The sequence below is a fragment of the Phoenix dactylifera genome, chromosome 3 (genome assembly GCF_051530095.1).
Source record: "Phoenix dactylifera cultivar Ajwa chromosome 3, Ajwa_hap1_PhDact_Kaust_v1.1, whole genome shotgun sequence".
Lineage (NCBI taxonomy): Eukaryota > Viridiplantae > Streptophyta > Magnoliopsida > Arecales > Arecaceae > Phoenix > Phoenix dactylifera.
In genome coordinates, this window is record NC_143192.1 from 47,007,884 (window position 1) to 47,017,615 (window position 9,732).

General features: G+C 38.8%; 1 protein-coding gene across 1 annotated transcript; it reads left to right on the forward strand.

Moving 5' to 3' along the window:
* The first annotated feature begins 3,696 nt into the window (after positions 1 to 3,696).
* On the forward strand, positions 3,697 to 7,676 carry LOC103697977 (transcription factor GHD7-like). Its single transcript, XM_008779924.6, has 2 exons — positions 3,697 to 4,304; positions 7,257 to 7,676. Exons 1-2 carry the CDS (start codon positions 3,909 to 3,911, stop codon positions 7,536 to 7,538), a joined length of 678 nt encoding a protein of 225 aa, XP_008778146.4. The 5' UTR covers positions 3,697 to 3,908; the 3' UTR covers positions 7,539 to 7,676.
* The last annotated feature ends 2,056 nt before the right edge of the window (positions 7,677 to 9,732 follow it).

A 9,732-nucleotide genomic window follows, 5' to 3' on the forward strand; every position in this document is an offset into this window, starting at 1 on the left:
GACAGGTAATTCAGTACGGATACGGTGTAATTGGCCACGTAGGTAGCCATCCAGTCTGCAGCCCCATTGGCCTATCTAAACACATGCTTAGCCTCAACAATTCCTCCATTTCCCATTATCATCCAGATGTTTCGAAGCAATGGATGGTCACCGATAGCAATTCTCAAGATCCTCTAGATCCGGCTGATAACCGTAGCCGAGTGATAATTGCGGAGAGGCTAAATTCATGTGGACTGGTTGGCCACGAGATATATATACGAAGCTGGATTTTAATTTTGCATCAATACTACCTCTGGATTTCTCTCAAATTCTTCAACTGGATACGATGGGGCAGCACTTTTTTTTTTTTGCTTTGGCAAAAAGGAAAGAGAGGGGTGAGGAGGACCTCACCCGCGTAGCAACCTCCACTGGACCTCCTTCCTGTTGGAGAATATTCGGTACGGGCATGGCAGTCTCTTCCACGTGGGAGTATGTCACACCAGCACCACCTAAGTACCGGCAAATCAGATGGTAACTTCATCGGATAAATCAGGCGGGGGCGGCGCTTTTTGATCTTGCTCTCTTTTATCTCTGTATTGCTTGTCTTGTAGCTTATTATTACCAAAAAGAAAGGCATGGCCACCATGGCCCTTGAGGACCTTGTCTCAAGATGCCCAAGAGATATCTGTTCACGCGTAACCCATCAATCTTTAGATATGACTTCAAGAAGAATCTCATCATTAAAGAAACAACCACCACATCAGATTTATCTCTTGGATCGATATTCCATCCATATCCCGTATTGGGAAGCACCCGCGAACATTTAGCGCCCATTACCCGACCGCTTGCATTTTATTTTTTTTTTGGTCCTCTCCGGAATACCATATTCACTCTCTCTCGATGCTTTCCTCCTGAGCTTTTACCGAAGCTTCCTTTATGCGTGGGTATTTCTTATCCCCTTTTGTGGGAAAGAACGATCCATCTTTCTTTCACGGCGTCAACCGCCGGCCCGCACACACCTCAAAGCGATCGTTGCGCGACCTGACGGTGGATTCGTGCGAAAGAAGGCGAATCGTCTTTCGCCACGATGGGCCCACACCTTTCAACCCCAAAAGATGTGGTGCGCTCGGAGGAACATCTCTCCAATCCTGTCTTTCATCCTCCCTTGTTGCATCTCCCTCCGTCCATTCCTCCTCCTCCTTTTTTTTTTTTATCCTTTTCCCCTTTCCTGTAGAATATGCTGATCTTTTTTTTTCGTAAATCAGAATATGTTGATCTTGGAAGTTATTGGCTCCATCCATAAATTTGAAGGGGTGCCAAGGTTCAGGGGAACGATAGCTTCACTTTCCGAATTTTAAGCTCCTGCTTTAGGAAATATCTGGCTCACCTGATGAGTGGTCTAAGATGTTTTTGGGTCGCTTCATATGCAGCTAACCACTGTAAAGGATTCGGCCATATCCTCTCCCCTGCCACTACGGCATCGGTTACATCAAGACGCACAGAAGGGTTAATGTTAAGTGGCCGTACTTAAAAAAAAAAAAAAAACTTCATCACCATGAACTAAGAAACTTCTTGTTTGAAGAAGAGCAAAAGAAGTTGTGCTCATTTTTACCTAAGCAATCAGCCAATTTTAAAGAAAACGTAAGGGTAATTACTGAAAAGGGGATTAACTTATTGAGAGGATCGAGAGTGTGTATGTAATTTGAGGCATTCATATGCCAAAAAAGAAAATGATAAGTGTTACATGCCTGATCCCTCAAGCTGCCCGATGATATAATTATGGAAAGAACATATAGTTTAGAAAAGAAAAGAACTACTTTGGTTTTTGTTTCAATTTTGCATTTTAGAAGCTAATAGATCAATCCTTAGAGAATATGAATGTAAAGCTAGAGATATAATTAAGATATATACTTTGATTACTTTAGGTTCAATTAAGAGGCAACATGTTGTATGCTTTTTCTTTTTCATTTTTGAGAACTAGGATGGGATGAAACCTAAAAGAAATTCGGTGAGAGAGGGACAACAAGCAGACTTTAAGCAAACCGTGAGCCTGATAAACATAAGTTAATTAGTGGGTAACATGTATAATCCACATGCTCTATGATCAATGGGTCAAATCAAGGTAGCTATAAATGCATGGTTATTCGATTGTTCATACTTGAATGCTTTGAGTCTGAAAATAAAGGTGGCAATACTTAACTCATTTAGCATGTTCAACTTAATTCATCTCGATATAAGTCGGGTAGGCTTACCTGTTTAACTCAACGATCAGGTTTATGCATGGATTTTTGACCTACTTAATTCATCTCGATATACTTGGCATGTTTTTTTAAGTATTGAAAGCATTTAAATCCACCGGGCTATATCACTACGATTTTACTTCTATCCAAGTAAGCCACCAATTAAGCATTTGATGCTTTGCTCTAGTCAGTATCTCCATAATATGGGTCATGAATCTCTAAAACTTCTGCTTTGCTATTTTCGGATGCAAACAGCGCACGCTAAATATGTGTGAAAAAGAGTCATGTACGGCAAATAGAAAATAACTGTAGGCGTTCTTAAAGCAGATGCGACCAATCGATTCTTCAATCAATGAGATTGTTTTTTAGCTGCAACCTGTCGTCCGGCCGCATACTACCAAGATTGCAAAATAATAATGATAGGCTTTCAGAAGTTCACCAGTTGTTTTCCTAAATAACCACCACACGACCTTGCACCCACTGCACCCTACACTCCTCTCCAACCCCAACTAAAAGCATGCGAGTACTTCCCATCCTTCCATCCACTCTCCTTAAATCCAGTAAATTCAGACAGTAGCAAACGGAGAATGCATGCACCTCAGTCGTTTAAGAGTTGAGCCAACCCTTCTGCAAATTTTTAAATAAAAATACCAGCTAAAAAGACATATGTCTGATATGCGAAACATCTATAGATTGAATTGCTTTCTTTGGGCCGTTCTTGGATTAGTGTCAGAGTTCTTATGTAGTTTTTTATTTTCTAATTTTATTGGTTACATTCATATTCGATAATAATAAAAACATCCCTATGATATGATATACGAGGCAAGACCCTAACGTTACCACAGCTCATGCACGACCACACCCGGAGGTTGGTGTTGGTATCGACCACATGGCTCGAAATGACGAGCCTCCCACCCCACTCTCCGGAAACAATTAGTACACCCATCAGCTACGGAGCTCCAGGCACCAAATCTTGTAGCGGGCACCTCTCCCTTTGACACGTCTCTCGTTTGACATCGGGTCCCAAGCGTGCGAGCCCCGATGTCTTCCAAATCATACACCGAACCATTTTTACCTGATGTCGTCGGCCGGGGCGGTGGCGGTACCGCCGGTCAGCGTCTGGCTCGGGGAACCAGAATTCCTGGTCCCCATTGACCGACTTTCCAAAACGTGTGGTCGTTCTTCCCCTCCCCTTTTTTCGGGGTTGCATCTTTGGCGCGAAGGAAGGAAGCACCCCTCCTTCGCGTGAATCCACCGTTAGATCATCTGCGAGATGGGGTGAATCCTTATCTCGCGCGAAGAGAGGTGAGCCCGGGTTCAGATTGCATCTTTCCCACTCACGACATCAACCGTTGGAACATACTTTGTACAGATCTCAAAGCAGTCCGAGCTTCCTCTTCCATCTGCCTCGTAGCGGCTATGGCACGATCCAACGGGGTAGATCGCAAGAAAGAGGTGAATCATTCTTTCCTGCCGAAGATACAACCCGAACCCCTCACAAGTATTCAGCTCCACACGTTTAATATCTCTTCCTCCGCTCTCATTGGCCTCGCCCTCTCTCTCTCTCTCTCTCTCTTCTCCTCCAAAAAGTATCGAACCCACACAACCATTTAGCTCCCGCCCCTGGCCAACCTCAAAGCCACCATTTCCACCCCTTCCCCCCCCAGGCCACTGGTTATCCGTGGGTACATGACCGCCGCCATGTCGTCGTCCGAGCTATGCAACGTGTGCCGCGGCACAAGCGACGCATGCCACCAGTACTACTGCACCGATCTCAACCACACGATTCCGATGTGTTCCCAGCCAGGTCGCCCGCATGAAGGGCAACACGAGCTCCAGTTCTTCGGGCACGACGACAGCGACGCTTGGCTTTTTAACGATCCCAAGGCTACGGAGCCGCAGCATGAAGAGAGGCCGCCGGTGGCTCCCGCTTTCAAATACTTCGATAGCTTCCGCGAAGCTTGCAGCAATCCTGGGCACGGGCTGACCTTCGATGTTTTCTTAAGCACGCCCAGCCCGCCGGACTCCATCCCGGCCTCGACGGAAGGTTCGGCCATGGGGCTGCCCGCGACGACCGCTCCCATCGTGAGTGGTTCGATCCTCTTGATCTCGTAGCAGTTTTATGATTTTGAGGTCGGAGGTCAGAATAATTGAAGTCCAATATCCTTCTTCCTTCACTCTCTATTTCGATGATTTCGTATCTTTATGCAGAGATTAGAGTCTTGATTTCATGTTTGTTAAAAATAAGCAGGAGCTTTTTTTCGGTTTTCAAATATTTACTAACGGTAACTTCATATTAATATATATATATATATATTTTTTTTTTTTTTGCTGAAATGGAAGTATCATACAGAATGTACAACCAAAAAAATCAATATATATTTTATTCAATGTTATATTATATTTTACTTTTCTATTTTTTAAATTGTTGGAAATTTTTCTAAAGTGTTGCACATCTCTTAATTTAATATTATTATCTTGTTTTGATTATTTATTTAATAGCTTGGAGAATAAAATAAATTAAGTTTAAACTTAACAAAATAGATTGAAGAAAATCTCTCTTAATCTTTTCTTATATGGACATAATTCTCTCCTCAAATGCTTAATAGGTGCACTTGAGTTGACTTACTTAGTGGTTAATTTATTCTCACAATTCTCTTCTCTAATTACTTGAGATTTTATTCAGATGAATGGAAAGTATGATCCCATTCTCTATTTATAGATATGAAAGGATGACAATAAATAGCTCTTTAAGCATCCTTTCACCAAATATATCCTACCACATGATCTATCCGTTTATCAAAGATCATGTCTTTTGGAATTACCATTAGATCGGATGCATCTTTACATAAGAGAACATCTCCTCATTTGTGGAAATCTTTCGAGGCATCCATCTGCAAAACATCCGTTCATCATGTCTTGTGAGGAGAGAAGAGAAATGAAGATAAAGTTAATCTTTATCCATTCAAAAGTTCTAGTTATTTGGGTATCTAAGATAAGTTTTTTATATTTAAGTAGGCTTATATTTTGTTTAATATCAACCATTCTTAAAATCTCAAAATTTTGAATTAAATATATTATTGTTAAGATGCATAATTTAAAATTTTGAAAGTTAAACAACACATAAAATGCATCTGGATCAAAAATACTATACAATAGGTAAAGGTATCTTGCAGGTTTGAATCTTAGTGTTGACATGTTTCTTTTATACAGCTCTTGGTGAATAAAATTTTGAACTAAACTTTTTGATATAATGTCACATACCACACACATAGTATTGGCTATTATTAGGTTTATTCGGGTTAGCTCTTTTCAGCCTCGTGCTAGTTTCTTAGCTTCATGAGTGCTTTAGAGATAGCCCAATCCCATATCCCATATGTTGCAACTCCACAACCACACTCATATAGATGAGTCTTTCGAGGATGATTGCAATGCTGAACATCCAACAAAATAAGCTATGGACCCATTAAGGATAATTAGCCTTCCTCTTACCCTTGATTAAAAAATACTTTTATTTCTTTTTCCCCTATATATATCTATATATATATATATATATATATATATATATATATATATATATATATATATATATATATATATATATATATATATATATATATATATATGAGGAGTTATCATCAATTTCTTCTTTGACTTGTGCAACTCCATGTGAGCTCAATTTGTAAATTCATTAGTTATTTTCCCTCAGTTTATTCTAAGGAGAGACCGAGAGCTCTTTGTCTATCATTTATGTGATCCATCAGATCCACATTGCACCGTAGGAAAGCTCTAGCGGAGAGCTATAGGAGAAAATTTTGAAAGATAAATTAAGAAAAAGAACACATTGAATCATTTTCCATCCTGTGATGACCATTTGTGGTCCTTGTTGTGAATCAAAAGAAGCCTATTTGTTACATAGAGAACGACTGAATCCAAGTGAAAGTACGCCCTTTCATTCCTCATTCATTGCTCTTGTCTAGTCTTAATTCCTATTGATTTTGACAAAATTTCAGCGAATTAAGTTGGAAATGGACGAAAAGGTTATCTTGCATCGTTTTCAATTAATGATATTCTGCCCCTGCATCATCTTGCGTGTTTATAGATTTACCACAGCCATCCTATTGTTTTGCTGATCTCACCAAAATCTGATTGTCTGTGTACATAATGACAACCATAATGTTTTTTCCCCATACATATATAATTCATTTTCCTTAAAAAATCAGTCATTTTGATGAACTTCTTTGTTTTATGTTTTTCTTATTTTTTTAAAAAACAAAATGAGTTCGGATACATAAATGCATGTAAAATGTGCCTTTTACCTTATCAAGTTTGAACCTTGGCTAATTTGCATACATCCCCCCTTTGTTTTGGGGGATGTAATATATTTAGCAACAAAAATTAAAACAAAGCTGACTTAATTTGTTGAAAAGGTTGATTGTATTGTGCTTGGAGATCTTCCCTCTCAACTACTTGCTGGCTAGCTACATTTTCAGTAGCATATCTTTAGATTCTTCATGCAAAAACTGCTAAATGTTATCCAAATTTTGAAATTTGATGGAATTCCATCTTTTCTTTAAAAAGAATAAGAAAATCTTATCCAAAATTTAACGATGACAAAAAAGCTAACATTGTCCGGGCACCTAGTAATTGAAGATGCTTCAAGTTACTGATATCACAAGGAGTCAAAGTCACACTCAAGTGTAACACAACCCCCCAAGCAGCTTTCAGTAACTGCAATCCGACTTATAAATGTTTTGGCTGCAGGATAAGTTGCAGCATTTGAACCGCATTTTGCAACTAAAATTATGGACATTTATACTACATAATTGCATCAAAACAAAAGCGTCCGCCTATAGCAACCGAACATGCAAAAAAAAAAAATTTCTTCTTTTCCTTTTTTCTTTGAGAAGAAATTAGGCAATTAAACATGCAAGATTGTTATTGTGACCATTCCTTTGGACTTGTAGGCAATGCAGCTATCCGTTAGTTATAGTTTTAACATCTCGTGAATTCTTTTTTTTCTTGTTGTTGTTGTAGATGTCAAACGGGAAGAACAAGGAGATTTGCGATGTCAAAGTTTCCAGCCAAGGCGACCCCAACTTGGATAGAGAAGCCAAGGTCATGAGGTACAAAGAGAAGAGGAAGAAAAGAAGGTACGAGAAGCAAATACGATATGCATCAAGGAAGGCATACGCTGAAATGAGACCAAGGATCAAAGGGAGGTTCGTGAAGACTCCTGAAACAAGCCAGCCAACACCTGAGCCTCCTCTTAGTTATGACCCTGCAGATAGGCTTGACCTTCGATGGTTCCATTCCTAACAGGCAGCAACCACTACCATAATAAAGAAATAATGGATATTTAACTTAAACATTATGCTGTACCGTTTGATCAATTGTTTTAGGAATGTACCTGATGATCTGCTTGCTTATTTGCTAAACAGAATAGCTTTCTTTTGCCTTTCAGTGTGTTTATAGTGTCTGAGTGACTAACTTACCGACTGATTGCGTGCGTGTGCCTGCGTGCGTGCGTGCGTGTGTGTGTGTGAGAGAGAGAGAGAGTTAGGCCTGTACACACAAGAAAAGACCAAAAGTTTGGCCAATGCTCTCACGTTAGGTAAAAGATGACCTCAGGTTATTTTACAGCCTACCTATGCTATTTCCTAGTTGCATGATTGCAACTAGAGTTGGAGGTCCAATGCCATTAATATGCCACTTTTGTGGATTGTCTTATAGCAGATAATGAGTAATATATATTACGATGTTATAGCTATGTTTGGGCTTGAAGATGGAGTTCAATTAAGGTTTACGGTGTTGTAGCAATCAATTTTGCAGGTCCAACAATCGACATAGGTTTGTTGGGAATATGTTCATCCAGTTTAAAAGAGTAGAACGAGGGTTGCAAATGTACAAATATTGAGAGTGGACTGTGCTTAAGGGTCAGATGTATGCAGTCGCACTGCATGGGGAGAAAATTTTGTGTGTTTCGAACATTATAGTGGAGCGAGGGGAGGGAGACCCAATTATACTATTATTATCTAAGGATAGATTTTTGAGAATGCACTGTTCAAGAATCAAATCTAGAATCCCGAGTTGCCGAGTAAGACATGCGACGATTGAGGCAAGCCCCTATTCACAACTTTACTTAAGACTCTGTTTTCTTAATATAGACATCAATAATAATGATAACCAATACGAGTGTAACAAGCCATCGGTTTTGCTCTTCTTGTGAACCATATTGGTTCGTTACTATCATGAAATAGGTAATCTCGACCTTTTCCTGTTCTTATTTTCCTTTGTTTTTTTGTAAAGAAGGTAATAATCTTGACCAAATTAATGCATCAAATGTACCTAAGGCTCCAATGTTTTCTAAGCGCCATTTGGATTCTGGCCCGGATGTTGGTCTCTTTTTAGGCACTCCACTTCTCACCAGCATTGTGCGTTACGACCCAAAAGGCTGTTTCATGCTTATTTCTCGAAAGCGATTCAAATAGAGAATTACCTAAAACTCCTCTCATCTGACCAACATTTTTACAATCTAATAGGTTTGATATATTTTTTTTCTGAATGGAACTAAGAAGTTCGACATCATTCCGTCAAACGTCAAAATCATAGACGACTTGCGCCAATCTGAACCACATATGATGGTGGGCAAGACCGGGTGACTGGCCTACACTGAACTGTTTCTAATGCAAATTCCTAAAATATCTTCTACTTATGTGACCTACGATTTCACTGAATTTGGAGCTCAATATCTTCAATCAAAAATTTAATTAGATGTCCAACTCATGAGCTACCTAAAAACAAACAGGCTTGTTTAATAAAGTTTTCTGTAAATTTTTATTTTAAGCCAACTCCTACAGCCCCGGTGGGGTTTTTTTATTATTATTATTTTATTTATGTAAAGAATGCCATAAAATAATGATTGATCTTTTCTTTGGATAAATCTCAAGATACAATAATGATTGATCTTTTATGTAATTCCGACCGTTGGATGTTGCTCCGCATAAATCTCAAAGCATCAAAAAAAACTCTTTAAGTCATCCATCTGCAAAGATCATGAAGAGATCTTGTGGGATCCAACATTAGGTTTCTGCACACACACAAAAAAAAAAAAAAAAAAAAAAAAAACATTTTTTCATGCAAACATACAATAATGTTTTTTTTACAGCATCAACTGTTGGATTTTGCTTTACATCAAAAAATCTTTCGGTCATCTATCAGATCATGAGGCAACCTGGTGCAATCCAATAATAGATTTATGTAAAACAAAAAGAAAAAACGGAAAAAAAAAAAAGGTGAATCCTTCTTTCATGCCAAATGCCCAATTTTGGATGGGCCATAAGCATACGATCCAAAATAATAAAAATTACAACTAATATTTTTCAAAATAAGACCGAACCAGCACGAATCCAATCAGTGACATCAGCAAAATATTATTATAACTTCATAATTATATTTTATTTTTTAAATTTAAAGGTAATTGACCCGTCTCTTCTTATCTTTTCTTGGGCCC

What these genes read in the sequence shown, in the direction of transcription:
- LOC103697977 (XM_008779924.6), top strand. Translation starts at nt 3,909, where the DNA reads ATGACCGCCGCCATGTCGTCGTCCGAGCTATGCAACGTGTGCCGCGGC. An exon ending in CCGCGACGACCGCTCCCATC is followed by an intron (nt 4,305 to 7,256) that starts GTGAGTGGTTCG and finishes TTGTTGTTGTAG; the next exon opens with ATGTCAAACGGGAAGAACAA.